The sequence below is a fragment of the Anarhichas minor genome, unplaced genomic scaffold, assembly GCF_050575085.1.
Source record: "Anarhichas minor isolate MPS153535 unplaced genomic scaffold, ASM5057508v1 ptg000089l, whole genome shotgun sequence".
Classification (NCBI taxonomy): Eukaryota; Metazoa; Chordata; class Actinopteri; order Perciformes; family Anarhichadidae; genus Anarhichas; species Anarhichas minor.
In genome coordinates, this window is record NW_027466535.1 from 487,501 (window position 1) to 509,148 (window position 21,648).

General features: G+C 43.2%; 1 protein-coding gene across 1 annotated transcript in view; it reads left to right on the forward strand.

Annotated features, from left to right (window-relative positions):
* ptprt (protein tyrosine phosphatase receptor type T) overlaps positions 1–21,648 on the forward strand; it is a 321,896-nt gene that overhangs the window by 153,638 nt on the left and 146,610 nt on the right. The window contains exon 11 of the mRNA XM_076082072.1: positions 13,760–13,869. Coding sequence (XP_075938187.1) covers positions 13,760–13,869 — 110 coding nt within the window. The remainder of the gene's footprint in view (positions 1–13,759; positions 13,870–21,648) is intronic.

Here is a 21,648-nt window from a genome sequence, read left to right on the forward strand (position 1 = left end):
AATGATAATAATAATAATTAAAGCTGTAAGCAGCATTGATTGGGCCCTCGCAACTTCACGCACGTCGAGGGTACTGAAAGGACTCTGGGTGATGCGGCCATGCATCTGACCATCATACACTGCGTGCACGAGTTAGATGATATTTCCTGCGTCGACCAGCAGCGTAGCAAGATCATGTTGCCAAATGTTTAGAGTGTACCTCCGATACAATCATGAATGTAAGCCTGTTAAGATCATTAAGAAAATGAATGTGTGTGACATGTTTGGTTATGTTTTGAGTATTTCTAGCCCCTCAAACACACCTTTGTTTTTCACGGCGAAGAATGCGTCGCCACAGCAACGGCTTTTCACGAAACAACAACTTTGAGTAACTTTTATTTACTAAGGTCTTTAGATTGTTCTGACCAAATTCTAAGTTGATCTGATTAATTCCCTAGGACGAGTTCGTTAAAGTAGAGCGCCTGGAAATTGCAAAAACGACACTAGAAATTCATAGAAAATTCAAAATGGCTGACTTCCGGTTTGGTTTAGAGCATGGCTCCAAGAGACTTTTTTTTCAGTCCAAATGTGATACATGTGCCTACCAAATTTTATAAATCTATGTGAAACATACTGCGGGGGCTGCTTCGTCGGAATTTTGTATTGAGCCGATTTGCCACTCTGAACGAATAAAATCATATAATATAACTACATTTTGGGCTTTAAATCTGTGTGCCAAGTTTGCTTATGTTTCGAGCATTTTTAGCCTCTCAAAATTACCTTCATTTTTCATGGCGAAGACTGCATCGCCACGGCAACGGCGTTCGACGAAACATCAAAAGCTTCATGAACTGGCTTCTTACATTTGTGTGGAACTAACTTGATGTTGATCTGATTTACCTACTAAGAGAAACAAGCCAAAGTATAAAGACTTTAACTGACTGTTACCAGTAGGTGGCGCTATGACTATGATTCATAATTGGCCTGCAGATGTCTTCAGGCCTGGACTCTCATCAAACATGTGAAATCTGGTAAAGATCTGATGATGTGGAGTCGAGTTACATCAGTTTATTTCTTCATGGCGAAGGATTAACATTCGCCGATCCGCCACGTCGCCGCCCTTCGACAACTTTTTACAATCTTCACAATGAAGCATTATCAAGGTCTTAAGGCTTTTCTGACAACATTTGAGAGGGATCTGATTAATCTGTGAGGAGCAGGATGTCAAAGTACAAAACCTACAACTTCCGGTTGCCACTAGGTGGCGCTATTACTATGATTCTAAATTGTCTTATAGATGTGTTCCGGGTCAGGATGTTATGACATATGAGAGATTTGGAGCAGATTAGACAATGTATGGTCGAGTTACAACAACTTCCTGTTTCACGGCGAATGGTGTTTTTTTGCCGCCACGCCACGGATACATAGTTCGATAACTTTTTGATCTTTGAGTATCTTTTCACTGCCAAGGTCTCAAGAGCATACTGACCAGATCTGAAGTCGATCGGATTAATTCGGATTAAAATGGCTCACTTCCTGTTTGGTTTAGTGAAAAAGTCAAAGAGGATTTTTTGTACGTCCCATCACGATCCACATACCTACCAAATTTTATACAGCTAGGCGAAACCCAATGTTGGGGCTACTCAATAGGGGGCGCTATCGAGCCAATATTCCATGATTGGGGTGTCCCAGTCTGATTGGGACACCCCAATCAGACTGCAATTTTTGCAAATTCTGGCTTGCGTGTAAAATTTCAAAACTTTTCCAGTATCCCAAGCACCTCCTTTTTGTGACGAAACACGCGCAATAATAAACATTAGAATAACAATAGGTCCTCCGCTCCGACTACGTCGGTGCTCGGGCCCTAATAATATGGGGCGTCTGTGGCTAAGTCGATAGTCCTTCAATCAGAGGATCGGCGGTTCGATCCCCGTGTCAACTTGTCGCATGTCAATTGTGTCGACACAACACACTTAACCCCAAAATTGCTCCCGTAGTTGTGCCTACGGTGTAGAAATGTGATAGAATCTGAATTGTAAGTCGCTTAGGATAAAAGCGTCTGCTAAATAACTGTAATGTAACAGACAGACAGAGAGAGAGCTGTCTTCGTAAAGAGGTCCTTCATTGTGCATCACGGTGAAATTTAATGAATTTATGATTTATATGTTACAGCTGCTGTTATCTTTTCAATGTCTTCTTCTGTGTGAGGAACACACACACACATACACACCTACACACACCTTCACTCACACACAAACTAACACACTAACACATGCACACACACGCACACACTAACACACACCTTCACACACATACACACACACGAGTGAGTGATAAGGTTTTGAATAAAATGGCAGCTTCTAATTGCATTTCTTTGTTCAGGTAATTTGATATGCTGCACAGGCTGAAGTCTTAATCAACACCTCAGAATGACTAAACAACAGTCTTCAGTCTGCTGGTGTGTGTGTGTGTGTGTGTGTGTGTGTGTGTGTGTGTGTGTGTGTGTGTGTGTGTGTGTGTATGTGTGTGTGTGTGTGTGTGTGTCTGGATCCAGATCGGTATCAAACACATTCTGAAGGACAAAGTTCACAGAATTCTTCTTCATAAGAGGATGAAACACACAAACTGAGTTATGCTCATTAATATTTATTTCATCAATGCATTTAATGTTTGACTGCTACAGAGCTGACATCATATTCATATGAACTACATTTTAAACAGAAAACATGTTTTCAAAGAGAAAAGATATGAAGGTTGATGATGCACAACATATGACGACAGGCAGCAAATGCAGACAGCAGCAGTACTTCACTGTTGTTAGACTGAAACCTGGTACCTTGAAATCCTCAACAGTGATCTGTGAGGAACAATGTAGATTTCCTGTGGAAGCCTGTGTGATCTAAAGTTAGGGTTAGGGGTTAGGGTTAGAGACTCCTCCTCTGGGTGATGCTCTGAATCTTAAGCCACACTTTAAAACCCTTTGAAACCATTTGAAACCCCTTTGAAACCCTTTGAATACCTTTTGAAAACCTTTTGAAACCATTTGACCCATTTGAAACCCTTTGAAACCCCTTGAAAACATTTTTAAACCCTTGAAAACCCTTTTAAACCCTTTTGAAACCCTTCAAAACCTTTTGAAAACCTTTTGAAAACCTTTGAAACCCTTTGAAAACCTTTTGAAACCCTTTGAAAACTGTTTGAAACCCTTTGAAACCTGTTTGAAACCCTTTTAAAACCTTTGAAAACCCTTTGAAAACCTTTGAAAACCCTTTGAAAACCTTTGAAAACCGTTTGAAACACTTTAAAATCCTTTGAAACCCCTTTGAACCCCTTTGAAACCCTTTGAAACTCTTTGAAAACTCTTTGAAACCCTTTGAAACCCTTTGAAAACCTTTTGAAACCCTTTGAAACCCTTTTGAAACCCTTTAAATCCCTTAAAACCCCTTTAAACCCTGTATGAAACCCTTTGAAACCATTTTGAAACCCTTGAAACCCCTTTAAACCCCGTATGAAACCCTTTGAAACCCTTTTGAAACCCTTTAAACCCCTTTAAACCCTGTATGAAACCCTTTGAAACCCTTTTGAAACCCTCCACCCTGGAGGTCGTCCTAAAGCTCCTCCACGTTTTAAAGAAAGATGGATGACGGCACACATTCTCATAAGATAGACTTTATTGTCCCGAAGGAAATTTGTCTTGGAAACATACATACAGTGTACAGTGTCTGCTGTTAAAAAACAATACAAATAACATATTGCATATATACATTACATACACATGTTTAAAGGAAACGTTGTAGCGCGGCCGTCGGTTTTTGTTCGATTGAATCTGCGGTTGTAAACGGCCGAACGTTCAGGAGCTTTAGAAGCTCAACAATGGCGGAGGAGAAATCACACAACTGGAAGTTGAAACTTTAGAAATACTACTGATGTTAAGTCACAGAAAGTAATTTGAGGATGTTTTTAGGGTAGAAGTTAGTTGTTTAAGCATCAAATCTGTGGTCGGTTTGTCAAGATTCAGCCGACTTAAAAACCAGCACCGGGGGGTCAGGGCTCATGGTAACCGCAGAGTCTTTTTGAAACTTGATGTAGCGTTTTCCTCATTGGCAAAGCATACAACAATCCGGATCTGATCCATATATATAATATATATACAGTATAATATATCTATAGATATATATATCTATATATATATCTATATAGATAATGAATTTACTCTGGCTCTTCACTGTAAAGTACTTTCACAACCAAATATGACAAATATCTTTATATACACACACAATTATATGTATATGTATATATATATATATATATATATATATATATATATATATATATATATATACATACAATTATATTACCAGTGAAGCTCTGGAGGATCTTCGGGCGTGTTTAGACTCGTACAGACTGCGGTGTTTTCAGGACTGCTACCAACAGTCTGGATGAGTACACAGAGGCTGTGAAGTCATACATCAGCTTCTGTGTTCAAGCACCAGGGTGAGTTTCAACAACCCTGGTTTACAGCGGAACTCAGACAGCTAAGGCTGCACAATGAACAGGCATTTAGGAGTGGGGACAAGGACATGTATAAAGAGGCAAAATACAGGTTTAGTAGGGCGGTGAGAGATGCTGAACGACTGTACTCTGAGAAACTCCAACACCAGCTCTCAGAAAGTGACTATGCTTCTGCCCCCCAATGACGTCTCTCTCTAGGATAGAGGAGAGAGACGTCAACAGGCTTTTTAAAAAACAGAACCCCCGCAAAGCAGCCGGCCCGGACTCTGTCTCCCCCTCCACCCTGAAGCATTGTGCTGATCAGCTGTCCCCGGTGTTTACAGACATCTTCAACACCTCCCTGGAGACATGTCACATACCAGCCTGCTTCAAGGCCTCCACCATCATCCCCGTCCCCAAAAAACTAGGATCACAGGACTTAATGACTACAGGCCCATCGCCCTGACCGCTGTAGTAATGAAGTCTTTTGAGCGCCTGGTCCTGTCCCACCTAAAAACCCTCACCGACCCTCTCCTGGACCCCCTGCAGTTTGCCTACAGAGCCAACAGGTCTGGACTCCCCAGGAACCTACGCCAGGATCCTGTTTGTGGACTTCAGCTCTGCCTTTAACACCATCATCCCATCTCTGCTGCATGACAAGCTCTCTCGTGCACGTGCCCGACTCCACCTGCAAGTGGATCACAGACTTCCTGTCTGACAGGAAGCAGCACGTCAAGCTGGGAAAACATGTCTCAGCCTCTCGGACCATCATCACCGGTTCCCACCAAGGCTGCATTCTTTCCCCTCTGCTCTTCTCCCTGTACACCAACAGCTGCACCTCTAGTCACCAGTCCGTCAAGCTCTTGAAGTTTGTGGATGACACCACCCTCATTGGACTCATCTCTGGTGGGGATGAGTCCGCCTACAGGTGGGAGACTGACCATCTGGTGACCTGGTGCGGTCTGAACAACTTAGAGCTCAACGCTCTAAAGACAGTGGAGATGGTTGTGGATTTCAGGAAGAATGCAGCCCTACCTGCCCCTATCACTGTGTGTCTCCCCCTATCACCCTGTGTGTCTCCCCCTATCACCCTGTGTGTCTCCCCCTATCACCCTGTGTGACTCCCCCTATCACTGTGTGTGACTCCCCCGTTGACACTGTGGAGTCCTTCCATTTCCTGGGCTCCATCATAACCCAGGACCTCAAGTGGGAGCTGAACATCAGCTCCATCACCAAGAAGGCTCACTAGGGTTGTCACGATACCAAAATTATGACTTCGATACGATACCTGCCATAAGTATCACGATACCCGATACTTACGATACGATACCAGAATTCGATACAATACCACAAATACGATATGATACTGGTATATTTATCTATAATAGTATTAAATAAAACATCTGTACGGTTCCCTTTTTTACCAGCTTGTTCCTGCCCAGCTTTTTGAACACTTAACAAATGGCATTAATATTAATGTTGAACCTCTTCGCATCTTTTGAGCCTCTCTCATATTTCCGCTGGCTTTCAAACACAGCTGAAGGGAACTCTGTCTCTGTGTTGTCTGTGGGAGTGGGTGGATAAATAATGCTTAATTTACTTGCATAGCGAGTTTGATATTTTCACTTCATATTTTATCTTAATTCATGGAATAATTATTTTTCCTTAACTAAAATTAAAAAGAATTAGCTCAAGATCCACCCTCAGGCTCCACCAGCATGTAGCCATTTTGCATCAATTGTGTTTCATTTAGTACACTTCTGTGTGCATTGTGACCTCATGATCATATAGGCTTGTCCTCAAACTAGGCTAAGCTAGTCGTGTTAGCTGTCTATGGGTGAGCTTGGGGGTGTTCATGTTTACCCGTCGTTCTTTGAACTCTTTGAAAAGTTGGGGGTGTCTGTCTGAAAGGTGCTTTGCCATGTTAGACGTGTTGCCTCCCTTGGTCTGTGTGGCTTTGAAACACGTTTCGCAGACGGGTCTCTGTATGTCAGTGGGGACCGTACACGGACCACCATTTCCGTTTTTCCGTTTTTGGTTTGAAACGAACAACGAGAATACCATGGTATTTCTGTATTGTCGTTTTTTCGACTGAACGGTAAAACAGACTATCAAAACGTACACGGACCTTGATGCATGTCTCCCCTGCTATCACTGCTGTGAGTGCGCGCTGCCTGTTGCTGTGTGAGCGCTGGGCAGCCCCGCCCCCTTGCAGTCAATGCCTGCAGGCAGCATGACCGGGAGCGGAGCAGTGAGTGCGCTCTGATCGCACTATTTTAATGAAGTATCGATACTAAAAATATGCAAAATCGTATAGTTTTTAACGTACGGGTACCGCGGTACCTTTTTAGTATCGATACACCGTGCAACATTAAGGCTCAGCAGAGGATGTAGTACTTCCTGAGGCAGCTGAAGACGTTCAACCTGCCAAAGACAATGATGGTGCACTTCTATACAGCCATCATTGAGTCCATCCTCTGCTCCTCCATCACCGTCTGTTACATTGCAGCCACAGCCAAGGACAAGGTTGCTGAGAGGGTGATTGGCTGCAATCTGCCGTCCCTCCAGGACTTGTTTGCTTCAAGGACCCTGAAGCGAGCAAGAAGGATTGTAGCCGACCCCTCTCACCCTGAACATGAACTGTTCGTGCCCCTTCCATCTGGCAGGAGGCTGCGGTCCATCAGGACCAAGACATCCATCAGGACCAAGACATCCATCAGGACCAAGACGTCACGCCACATCAATAGTTTGTTCCCGTATTCAGTCGGGCTCATCAACAAAGCCCTTGACCCCCACGGACTCTGTCATCCCCAGGGCAATTTCCCACCGATACACTCCCCTGCACATCCCTTCTATGTTTCTTATTTAAATACACTCGACACTTACCTAATACTTATATAATAATAATAAAAATAATAAAATGTATTTATAGAGCGCTTTTCACAGACAGAAAATCACAAAGTGCTTTACAGAGCAGAAATTTAAAAGCATAAAAAACACAATGTGACCCTAGGGTCAATAAATTACATACACAGAGAAAATAAAAATTAAAAATAAAAATTAAAACATATTTTAAGAGCAGGTCTAGGACATGGGTTTTTACTCAAACGCCAGCCTAAAAAGGTGGGTTTTGAGCTGTTTTTTGAAAGTATTCACAGTATCTGCGAGGCGTAGACGTGCAGGCAGAGCATTCCACAGCCTCGGCGCCACTGCCTCAAAGGCTCGGTCACCACGGGTCTTAAATCGTGTGCGTGGAACTGACAGAAGACCTAGCGCGTTTGACCTGAGAGCGCGGGCGGGTGAATATGGGTGAAGTAGATCAGCTACATAAGTAGGAGCCTGACCGTGTAGTGCTCTGTAAGTGATTGTGAGAATTTTGAAGTGTATCCTAAATGGTACAGGGAGCCAGTGGAGAGATCGGAGTATGGGGGTGATGTGAGACCGTCGATTTGTCCTGGTGAGTAATCTGGCGGCAGCGTTTTGGATGACCTGGAAACGGTTAAGAGCAGCTACACTGAGTGATGTGAAAAGTGAGTTACAGTAGTCAATGCGAGAAGAGATAAATGTGTGTATGATCATCTCTAGTTCAGCTGTTGATACTACAGATCTCAGTTTACTGATATTTATTAGATGGAAGAAACATGATCTGGACAGCTGCTTAACATGGGGGTCAAACGACATGGATCGATCAAAGAAAATCCCTAGATTGCGCAGGTTGCAATGGGCAGCAGAGGAGAGTGGACCAATACTCTGCCTGATCATAGGGACAAACTCATCTGGAGCAATAACTAGGACCTCCGTCTTAGTGTCGTTGAGTTGTAGGCAGTTTTTTGCCGTCCAGTCTCTGATGGCATTGACACAGTCCAGGAGCCTAGTTAATGTGAATGCCTCGCTGGGTTTGAATGGAAGATGGAGTTGGATATCATCTGCATATAAATTATAGAACACATTATAACTTTTTATAATCGGTCCCAAAGGTAACAAGTAAAGGGAAAATAACAGAGGCCCCAGAACCGAGCCCTGCGGTACGCCACAAGACAGTGGAGAGGTGACAGACACAAAATCACCCACAGAGACATTGAAACTTCTGTCATTGAGGTAAGACGTGAACCAGTCTAACGCTATGCCAGATATGCCAACCCAATCACGTAGCCTCTTAATCACGATGTTATGGTCTACAGTGTCGAATGCAGAACTGAGGTCCAGAAGAACTAACACAGAGCAGTCACCTGCATCAGAACACATGAGAATGTCATTTGAAACCCTCAGGAGAGCGGTTTCAGTAGAGTGTTGTCTGTGAAACCCAGACTGGAATTCGTCGTACATGTTGTGCCTCTCTAGTGCAGCAGTAAGTTGGTTGGCCACCACTTTCTCTTAAATTTTGGACAGGAAAGGCAGTTTTGATATTGGCCTGTAGTTCATAGGCAATGCCGGATCTAAGTTTGGTTTCTTTAATATGGGCTGGATAGTGGCATGTTTAAAATAGGAAGGGACAATTCCTGTAGACAATGAGGAATTGACAATAGATGTTACTGCAGGGCCAATAATTAGCAGAACTTTCTTAAATAGAGAGGTTGGTATTATATCCAGAGGGCAGATGATGGCTTTGTTTTGTTAATTAAGTCCATCAGGTCTTGAAGGCTGATAGGCTGGAAAGAGTCCAGAACAGTAGGAGATTGAGAGGAGCTACATGTAGATGAACAAATCCCAGGCTGAATGCCAGACCTAATAGCTGTTACCTTATCATTAAAATATGTAAGGAATTTGTTACAATCGTCAACAGAACAGCATGGTAATGTAGAGACAGACGGTGAAGCAATTCTCTTAATTGTGTCAAACAAAATCTTGGGATTTCTCTTTGAGGAAGAGATTAAGTTGGCAAAATAAGCAGTTCTAGCTTCCTTTACTCCAGCATTAAAATAAACTCTGAGGTCTTTGAGATATGAGCGATGCACTTCTAGCCCAGTGGCTTTCCATAGCCGCTCTGTCCTGCGACACTTCCGTCTCAAGCTGCAGACAGCGTCTGTCATCCACGGAGAAGTGTTGTAGGCAGCCCTGGTCCTTTCCTTAAGAGGTGCCACTTTATCCAGCAAAGTGGTGCAATGTTCATTAAAAGACTGTATCAAGAGTTCAACATCATTGAGATTTGTGTTAATATCGCAGTAGAAGTGCATTGAGAACTGATCAGCTGTACTCTGAGTAATAATGCGGGAGTGGAATGTTTGTTTCAGACACAAGGGGTCAGCATTGACAGAATGATCAAAGAAAATACATTTATGGTCACTGATCAGTAGGTCCTCACAACGGGTATGATCAATATCAAGACCCAGGGAGAACACAAGGTCCAAGGTGTGACCACCCCTGTGAGTGGTGCCAGAAACATGTTGTGTGAAATTAAAAGATTCAGTAATATTGAGAAACTCAGTGGCACTGCAGTCTGTGGTATCATTGATATGCAGATTAAAATCACCAACCAGAAGCACTTTGTCTAGCTTGATAATAGAGGTCAGAAAGTCTGCGAACTCTGATAAGAACTGACCTGCAGGACCTGGAGGTCGGTAAATTCAAAAACAGTGAAACGCTTTAGCCGGCCCACTTTAGTCAGCTGTAGTTCAAAAGTAGCATAGGATTCTGTGCTCCCCAATTGGCAGGAAAACTGATTCTTCCAGACCACGGCGAGACCTCCACCGCGGCCTGTCAAACGCGGTGTCCCAACATAAGAACAGTCCACAGGGCAGAGTTCATTGAAATGGATGCATTCCATATTCCGTTGCCAGGTCTCAGTCAGAAATAAAAAAGCTAAATTATGACTTGTGAACAAGTAATTTAAAATGTGAGCCTTGTTTGTTACAGAGCGTGCATTAATCAGACACATTTTGATGGGGGAAGACACTGTGTCGTCATCAGCACAGGAAGCTTTGGGGGTATGTGCAATAGGGCGGATCACTCGTGCAACCCCTCGAACCCGACCATAACTAGGGCGTGAGCGCGAGTCTGTGATTCTCACGGGAATGTTCATGGGTCGTGGAGTGGAAGTTACGGTAGAGGCTAGGAAGAGAGTAGTAGGAGACCCTCCATGCCGCCAGGGGGAGGTAGTGTTGCTTGTAGGGGATGAATGCGGCTGATGAATGATCGTAGAGGAGGAGTGACAGAGGACAGGGGATCCAGGATCATGTGTGCCAGGTGTAAACAGTCAATCATGTGAATAGGAGTGAACAGCATGCTGTAAATTAGCTGCTAGCAGGCGGCTACCCAGTTTGTTAAAATGAATACCATCGTTCTTAAAAGCGGAAGAGCGGTCCCAAAACAGTCAATGAAGCTCACGTTGTTGGTCCTGCAGGCGGCCTGGAGCCAAGTGCGGAGGCAGAGGACTCTGCTGAACCGCTGTGATCCACGGCCGAGTGTTGGAGTTGGACCACTGATAAAAGCAGACAGTCCACAGCTGTTTAAAAAGTGTAAAAGATTTGTAAAATCAATCTTGGTCAACTCAGACTGGTGGAGGGCTGTATCGTTGATTCCCACATGAACGATAATTCGCCGAATGGTAGACGGGAGGGCGTGCAGCAGGCCAGGCAGTTTCAGCAGGATGTCTTGAGCCGTTGCTCCGGGGAAACAGTGTGTCTCCGCGTTGAAGAAACGGGTATTCCTGATTATTGAGTCCCCGACTATCAGTGTCGTCGGGGCGAAGAGGGGACGAGGCGACAACACTGCGCGTGTAATACGCGTGGATGGAGGCGAGGATTTAACCAGTGGTGGCGGAGTGGACGAGCAAGGACTGAGAGAACGGGGGACCGAAGCTCGCCGCGGTGCTGGTGTAAAGCACGGTATGGAGCGGCGAGTCCTGGGGCGAGAGGAGGGCTCAGTAATGACTGGCGTAGGGATGTCGGTCCCTTGAGGCGGCAGCTGGGATGGTATAGGAAGCTGGGAGTCCCTAGCCAGAGGGGGGAAGTCGTGCAGGGCAAGGGCGTCATATCCATTCTTCATCTGGACATCGAAGTTATGGGGTGTAGGAGAGGGATGTCTCCCTATCCGGTTACTGCGAGCACAGACCAGGGACCAGGGCTCGTGATGTGATGGAGTGGAGCTGACCAGGGCTTTAGGCTTATCTCCGAGCCGTAGCCAAGAAGCCTCAGGAGCTGTGACCGGAGGAGGGGCCGCGGCAGCAGGACTGGAAGCGATGGAATCATGCACACGGTCGCTGGCTGTGTCGGTTTGTGCTGGACCGAAGATGATGGTGTCGATGAGGTTCTCGGCATCCTGGATCCTGTAGAGCGTGGATATTCTTCCTTCCAGCTCTGTGATTTTATCCACCAGGCGGGCACAGCTGACACAGTCAGGCTAAGCGGTCTGGGGAATGCAAAAACCTAAGAGATCTAGTACGTGTTGGCTGACATCGTACTACTACTACTATATTACACTTACATCTCACTTGTTTATAGGACTGTTATCTGTTTGTGCACTTTGTTTTATATTTTACTGTAAACTTCAATATGTTTCTACTTTTTGCACTGTGTGATTGTTTAATTGTTAAATGTTATTCACCACCCGCCAGTCAAAGTCCTAGTATGTGCAACATACCTTGGCAATAAACGGTTCTGATTCAGATTCAGATATATACAATAATATGTATAATCATATAATTGTATGTATATATGTATATATACATACAATTATATATATATAGTACGCACGCACACAGACACTTTCTAACACATTGCAGTCATTTGTCCTATCAGTCATTTGTCCAGTCATTTGTCTGTCTCCTCCTTAACATTTACAACAATTCTCCTCTCTCAGTGTGCATCGATGTGTTCTAGGTGTATGTGGTGTGTGTGTGTGTGTGTGTGTGTGTGTGTGTAGTGTGGTGTGGTGTGGTGTTTCTGTTTCTGACAGCATCACTCCCTGACAAGGTGTCAGACACCTCTTCTTAAAGATGTGTGAAAGCTGCTCTCCTCCTGAAAACACGCACACACACACACTGTTGTTACGAGGTAGATGTTTCTATAATGAGTGAGTGAGTGTGTGTGTGTGTGTGTGTGTGTGTGTGTGTGTGTGTGTGTGTGTGTGTGTGTGTGTGTGTGTGTGGTAGCAGAGAGCAGATCTGATTCGTTCTACCTTACAGGTATTTACCACAGCCCGCCGGCTGAGTGAAGTCTTCGAGGTTTAACAGTAAATATCTGTATTCTGTTTTACTCACACGTGTTCGATTTTAAATATAAATTGACCGTAATCCAACAGAGTGCTGCTCCAATAGGCTTTCAGCAAACGACTGAGTGGTGATTGTAGGCGGATCATCGGTGCATTGGAGCCTGTGATCACATGACCAGTGACATCACTATGAATCCCATGCTCAGTCACCTGATCAATCCACCTGATCGTGTGTTTAAGAGCTGGAGATCAGAGACCAAAGCTGGACTAGATATCAAACATCAAACTGGCTTTAAGTTTCTTATTTTGTCTACTTTCGTCCACAAAAACTATAACGAGAACTACAAAAAGAACTACAAGTGCCATATTTCATATAACACTTAGATCTTGAAATCGAATGCACTTGATTGAAGAGCAGAAAAAGAAACTGTCGCTGTGCAGATAAATGAATAATAAATAATGAATAATGATAGTAAATAATAAGTGCACTGATTCTCCCTGAAGTGGAGCATCAGGACGGCAGGTGGACGTTTGAATTAGTTCTTGACCGATAGATGTTTGGTTTGAAGGTGTTGAGCTGCTGACCTCTTAGTGCAAAGTCATAATCTATCATATTCATGTTATCTAATATTCATCTTGAACTATAAAGTGTGACATTAAATATTGTGTTCCTTGAATCAACAGAGTTGGGTTCAAATCATCAACACTAGTTTATTTTAATAAATAAGCCTTATATATATAAATACAAGAGAGAATATAATATAGAGTAATACACAGTGTATTGATGGTGTATTGATGATGTATTAATGGTGTATTGATGATGTATTGATGGTGTATTGATGGTGTATTGATGATGTATTGATGGTGTATTGATGGTGTATTGATGATGTATTGATGGTGTAATGATGATGTATTGATGGTGTATTGATGGTGTATTGATGATGTATTGATGATGTATTGATGATGTATTGATGGTGTATTGATGATGTATTGATGGTGTATTGATGGTGTATTGATGATGTATTGATGATGTATTGATGGTGTATTGATGATGTATTGATGGTGTGTTGATGATGTATTGATGATGTATTGATGGTGTATTGATGGTGTATTGATGATGTATTGGTCTCTCTGTCTCTAGTTCCAGCCTCTGTGCCCATGGAGTCTCTACAGAATACTCCGTACGAAGAGAAGATCTTCATTCAGTGGAAAGCTCCCAACGAGACCAACGGGGTCATCACTCTGTACGAGGTCAGTCACAGACGTCACCCTCACATATATATATTTAAATATATATGTATATATATATATATATATATATATATATAAATATAGGGTCCGTTCATTAGGTTCACCTGTGTAATCTATTACACTACAGCCCTTCATCATGTTCACTCTTTGACACAGAGAGTCGTCATGAAGTGTGTCGTCAATACTGTAAAAAACAACATCGTGGAATGTAGAGAAGTCAAATATTAACGTAATACATCTGGATATGCTGCACAATATCAATGATATGCTTAATTCATATGAAGCTAACTGTAATTGTTGGTCCTTTTCTTGTGATTGAGCATCTATTCACTTGAAATATTGAGTTGATTGATTTGTCCTGATGAGTGTTGACTGAACATCTTTGGAAATGAAGTTGACCTTTTAAGATGTTTTAGAGGCTCACTGGATGAATTCTGTCTTCGAACTCATCCTGGGTTCAAACTATTGGATGGTATTTCCTTGTTTGTCATATTTAATGTGTCACATGACTGCCAGGTTATATTATATGAACACTCAGCAGCAGCTCAGAGGAGAATGTTTAAACTCTTGTGGAAGAAGAAAGTGAAAAGTTGGGCTTGGAAATGAAGAGAAGGAGAAACTTCTCCCTCGACAGTCCTTGAGACAACGTTTGGAGTGAGTGAGATAGAGAGATAGATTGTGACTGTGTGTGTGTGTGTGTTGGGGGGGTTCTAGATGGTTTATTCGGGTTGAAGTTGAGTTGAGCCCTCCATCTAATGAATTATTGACCCGTTCTCTGCCTCCTGTCTGCCTCTTATATCACTGCATCAAGGAGACACCTCACACCAAGACCTGGCAGGGCTATTAGTGTGTGTGTGTGTGTGTGTGTGTGTGTGTGTGTGTGTGTGTGTGTGTGTGTGTGTGTGTGTGTGTACAAAAGGATATTTCCATGATACCTCAGTCACAATTATCTTATAGCGGTTTGTTTCCTTTTTTTCTGCCGATGATTTGTCTGTTTAAAGCAATAAGATAACGTTTCCATCTCACTTCAGTCATTTTAATTACGTCTCAATAGTTTTTATGAGTGTAGCAGACGGACTGACCAACAGTCATAAAATGGTGTCACAGTGTTGCATCATGTTGGTGATGTTTGAAAGTCGACATGGTGAATCCTGCTGACTTTAAACTCACTGAAGAAGCTCAGCAGCCTCGAGAGGACGGAGAGAAACCAAAAGGTTTGATTTGGATTTAGGGATGTGAAGATATGAAATTTAGAGTTTTAATCAGCATTATTGTCAGAGGACATTGAGCATTATTAAGCAGGATATTTCTACTAGGCCTGTAGCTAATATACATAACATATTTTATGATTATATAATATAATAAATATTTATTATCATCAACTATTTCCTTTTACTTGGTTTAAATCATCTATGGTGGAGATTTAAATAACACAATTCAAATGATTCAAAAATGAAAGCGTTTATTTCTATGCATTAATACTTTTAATAATGTATTATAATTTGCTAAGAGCTATTGTTAGGAAGTTAAAGCTACTAGAAGAAACATGTATGTTGTGTCCTCTCACTTTACTGACAGTCTGCCGAGAGGAGGAGCTCTGCTCAGCATCACATGTCAACACATCATGATCATCTTATCTTTTACTTTCATCCAATACTCATTTCTACTGAATGGAGTTTCAATGCATCACCATGTAACACGATGGAGCCTCCGCACGGCTCTTCTTCATGCTTTATAACGGGACAGATCTATTCTTCTCTAATATTATCAGGGATCGATGACTTGAAAGCATTAACCATATTTTTTATAAATACTGTATATCTAACATCATGGTGGCATCATGAAATTGCTTGTTTTGGTTTTCACAATTAAAACATTTAACAACAAAATCATAAAAGCTGCCAATCATCACATTGGAAGAGCTGGAATAGAGAATGTTTGTTCTTATGCTGAAACACTTATAATTAGTGATGTGAACAGGATTAACGTCACTGTTAACTGTTATGTTTCTATTATAAGTAGTTATTAGGACGATGGCCGATATCGTCGTGTTATATATTTTTCGGCTGGATAGAGAATAAATGTTCTTCTTACACATCTGGCTCCGTTTAGCCTCTATCTCTCTGAAGCACCCGTCTCCAGTCTGTCCTCTCAGTACCGTCTCTGAGACCTCCATTAGACCCGGAGCCACAGCTTGAAACACACTCTGGGACATGGATTCGGTCTTGTTTTGTGTGTGTTTCATTAATGTGAGTGTGAGCCGCCCTCTCTGCCGGCGGAGGCGGCACGACTCGGCTTCATGTGTTAAACATATCGGAGGCTCGACACAAAGCACAGCTATTAGAGATAATTACTATAATTGCAGCTATTGACGGGATTAAAGGCATCATCTGCGACATCTAAAGGGCTCCTGTTGTCTCCACTCATGTTCCCATCGCTGCTCTGGAGGAAGACCGGATGAATTAGACCTCTGACAATGAGGGGGGGGGGGGGGGGGTAGTTAGTGTGAGGAGAGATAAGGAGAAAGAGAAGAACGAAGGGAGGACTGGGAGAGGAGATAAAACGTACTATTATTCATCTTATAGCACGATTACATGAATTCATTCTGTGTGCAAATATGATCACTTCATCTCCTGCTTCTATTACTATAATTACAGCTAATTACAGGATTAAAGGATACATCTGGGTGAGATCTAAAGGGAGCCCCCCCCCCCCCACCCACTGTCCTCTTCATCTGAGAGGAGATAAATGATGTCTGGGGGAAAGGGAGGGAGGGAGGGGTGAGGAGGGGAGAGAGAGAAACACGGATGATCATTTGATCATCACAAATCTTTTCCATGAACGTACGAGGAAACAGACGATAATAAATCAGTGTTATTTCTAGTATTGATTATCATCTCTGAATATGGATTCATCTGCTGGAGTTTAAGGAATAATCTGCTGCACTAAACAAAGTCTTTAAATCTCATAAAACCTTTGAGATCCAGCAGATTAGATTAAATACGAGGTTTTACTGGTTTTACTGGCACCTTCTTAAAGTGATCAGTACATCATTCTTAGCTGACAGAGGACCTCTCAGCCAATCAGCTGGTGTGTTTGTCACACTGTAAACTTCTAATCCAGAAGCGGTTCCCGTCCTGCACGTAGCAGATTAGACCCGGTCAGTTTCAGGAATTTTAATCAGATCTTTTTAAACACAGGCTGCACTTGAACTGGTTTCAAACCGGGCACCAGATCTGTTGGTGGGATTTAGGTATTTTCAGGTTTTAAAGGAGGGACTTTACAATAATGGCTTAAAGATCTTCAATCGGTTTCAGACAGAGTCGATTGATTTGTAACGTCAGGCCGTCGATATTAATGCAAAGACCTCCAAAGACCACCTAACACCATCCTGGGTCATGGTCCTCTCTGTTACATGGCTGCCTCCCTGCTGGTGTGCTGGATCTCTGAGAGCTGATGGACGGATGAATGGAAGAATGGATGGATGGATGGAAGAATTGATGGCTGGACGGCTGGACAGATGGATGTATGGATGAATGGATGGATGGATGGATATATGGATGATTGGATGATTGGATGTAGGGATGAATGGATGGATGGATGAATGGGCAGATGGACGGATGCATGGATGAATGGATGGATGGATGGATGTAGGGATGAATGGATGGATGGACGAATGGGCGGATGAATGGATGGATGGATGAATGGACGGATGGGCGGATGCATGGATGAATGGATGGATGAATGTAGGGATGAATGGATGGATGGACGAATGGGCGGATGCATGGATGAATGGCTGGATGAATGGATGGAAGGATGGATGGATGAATGGATGGATGGACGTATGAGCGGATGCATGGATGATTGGATGGATGGACGAATGGGCGGATGCATGGATGAATGGATGGATGAATGGATGGAAGGATGGATGGATGGATGGACGGACGGATGGATGGATGGATTGATGAATGGATGGATGGAAGGATGGATAGATGAATGGATGGACGGATGGATGGATAGATGGATGGAAGGACGGATGGATGAATTGATGGATATATGGATGGATTGATGGATAGATGGATGGATGAATGGATGGATGGATGGATATATGGATGGATGAATATATGGATGGATGGATGGATTGATGGATGGATGGATGAACAGATGGACGGATGGATGGATGGATGAATGGATATATGGATGGATGAATAGATATGTGGATGAATGGATGGACGGACGGACGGACGGACGGACTGACTGACGGATGGATGGATGGAACGACGGATGGATGGACGGAAGGACGGATGGATGGATATATGGATTGATGGATGAATGAATGAATGCATGAATGGATGGATGGATGGATGGATGGATGTACGGATGGATGGATGGATATATGGATGGATGGATGGATATATGGATGGATGGATAGATTAATGGATGGGCGGATGGATGAATGAATGGATGGATGGATGGATGAATGGATAGATATATGGATGGATTGATGGATGGATGGATGGATATATGGATATATGGATGGATGGATGGATGGATGGACGGCTGGACAGATGGACGTATGGATGGGTGGATGGATAGATGGATGGATGGACGGCTGGATGAATGGATGGATGGATATATGGATGGATGGATGAATGGATTGATGGATGGATGGATAGATGAATGGATGGACGGATGGATGGATGAATGGATGGATAAATGGATGGATGGATGACCAGATGTGGAAGCTAACACTGACTAGAAGAAAGCAGTGGAGCAGATCATGACATCACAGCAGGGTAAAGGTTGCACACATACTCTCACACTCACACACACACACACCCACAGACACACACACATACAGACACTCACACGCACACACACACTCACAGACTCACACACGCACACACAGATATGCGCGCACACAGACACACACACACACACACACATGGAGGCATGTCTCTGAAGAGAGAAACAAACCGAGGGTTAAATAAATCAAAGCTCTGCTCTCGTGTTTAAAGAACAAGGATCACAAATAATTGACACTTTTACAAGTCAAAGACAGAAATAGAGACGAGACATGAAGATATGAGACATACTGAAGGGAGAGAAGATGTCTCGTGTGTAACTTTCATCTTCTCTCCAGCTTCTCTTTCCTCTGTATTGTTTCTCATTCATGTCAATAAATGGACTATATTTAGTTTGGTGTCCTTGAGCTGGTGACCTCATTCACTGTGTATGTGTGCTATCACTTACACACTTGTGTGTACTGTGTGTTGTACTGTAGCCCTGTGTGTTGTACTGTAACCTGTGTGTACTGTGTGTTCTACTGTAGCCCTGTGTGTATCTGATATATGTATTACAGTTTCATCAGAACATCACAGCCCAAGAAAAGGAGCATCTTCTTCTGCTCTTCTTCCTCTATGGTTTCATCATAAGCTCATTGTTTTAATAGCAGAGAGTTCTTCTGTTTCCTCCTTTACAATCACTCCAATAAATCTATTTAGTCACAAGAGTTTGATTACAAACAGCTTGAACATCACAATGTGTTTATAATTGTATCTTCATGTCAAAACAGTATGACTGGTAGAAAATAAGATTTCATATCAATAGGACTCACTGAGAAAAACAGCACACATAAACAGTTAAAGTCACTCACACTGAGATCATAAATAAATAGATCGATAGATAAATAAATAAATTAAATGGATAAATAAATAAAAAGATACATTAACAGATTGATGAATTGATTGAAAAAATAAAAATAGAAATACAGGCCTCGTGGCTGCAGCTAATCCATGATCTCGCTGGGTACAGATAACAAGAGACACATACAGACAACAATAGACAGTCCACAACAGACAAAACACACATGACAAAAAATGAATAACACAAGAAAATGCCATATGAAACATGATTGACATCAGAAAGATGCTAAATCTAAAAACCACATCTAAAGGTGTACATTAAATAACAGCTGCTGGAACGAAAGAGCTTCTGAGTGGTTCAGTAGAACACTGAGGCCTCCTGAGTCTCTCACTGAATGAGCTTCTCAGTCCATTAACAACACCTTCACAGGAAACAACCGTTTGTAACCGGGCCTTGTTCTCTTTTCTACAGTGACCTCTAGTGAGTCCGGGGTAAGGCCAACCACTGAGCCAGCCTTCCTGATCATCTTATTGATCCTGTGTTTATGTAAGGATTACAGATACTAGAACCCAAAAGCACAACTCGGAGACAAGATACAAGCTCAGTTCTTTTACGAGAGTTCAGGCAGGGTCAAAACCGGGAGGTTAGTCAAACAGGCGAACAAATCCAATAAGGGGCAAAAATCCAAGGTCGAAAGCAGGCAGGTGCAAGTGAGGGGACCTAAATAGTGAGGGCTAATGAGGGAATGGGCTGCAGGTGAGATGGGTGTGGAGGACCAGGTGAGGGGAATGAGAGGTGATCGGGTGTGAATGGTAGGATCTGAAATGACAGGAGAGTTAATAAAACAAGCAGACAGGATGAAAACAAACTAATATGAAGGGGAATTCGTGACAGTTTATCATCCGCAGTGATGCCCCCCCCAGCAGAGCACAGCATGAAAGAGGATACTAGCCTGTTACCAGTCCTGTAAAATTAGCCTAAAACGCCTATCCAAGGCATACCCGAAGTAAATTGAAAGCTGTTCTTGAACCATTTGGAGGGTGTGCATGGATGCATGCCCCCACACACACATTGTGCTCCGGGCTTTAATCTCAAGCACTCCATCTTCCTGTAGCCAATCAGGACTCCTCCCCATTTTATCCAGCCAATCACACGACCCCGAGAGCCCCACAAGCCAAAACCTAAAAGCAGCTTCTCAGCAGGCGGTTACGCCTCCCTCGACATATCCAGCTCTTCATGTCTAATATTCTTCTTTTCATTCGTCCCGTGTGTCATGCTGCTGAGGCCTCGGTTCTCTCTTTATTGCCTCTGTTGACTTTATTCTTCTCAGTACACATAAACATGATAAACATGATTGTTCTCTCTATCCATATCTCAGGTAACAGCATGCTAGAGGAACAGATCCAGGATCTGTGGCTCTGACCTTTGACAGTGTGCTTACAGCTTCTGTTTGAACATATAACTGAAGCTCTGCGTGCTTCTGTTAATACTTAAATGCAAAATAGAACAAAGCAAAGTAACAACACAGATTCAGTCACAAACTGAGGGTTGTGTCTGTTTCTCTCGCCTCATAAATCACTGCCAGTCTGCGACGAACAGCTCGTCTGCAGAGGATTCTTTTGGTGGCAGTGAAGCAGCAGCAGCATGTGTGGCCCACATTAGCGTCTAGAGGGAGAGTGCTCTTTCTGTCACTCGTCTTCACTCGGCTGACAGGAAGTAGCCGTGTGGCTGTCAGACGAGCGAGAAGACGATCCGGGCCGTTTCCCGTCAAACTGTCAGCAGCGGCTGATTTTCCAGACGGATTTGAATGCTCCATCTCTGATCACCTCTTCAGGGTGGGCTGAGTGTTGACTGTGATACGTTTGCGGTGGGTTTGGCATTGATAATGAGGTGAACTTTGGGTCACCATAGCAGACGAAGCTTTCCAAAGCTCCGCTTTCCTGTCAGTCGCTCCTCACTTCTGCCTCACGACCGCTGATTGAACGGCCTGATTTAGAGATGGAGGCCTTTGTTGGTGATTAACAGCCCGGCTATTTATGAAGCTAGATTGTCCTGTTCCATCTCTCTCTTGTGTATATTTATCTCAGCGAGAACAATACTACGGCCTGGAAACTGTATCAGGCTATATTTAGT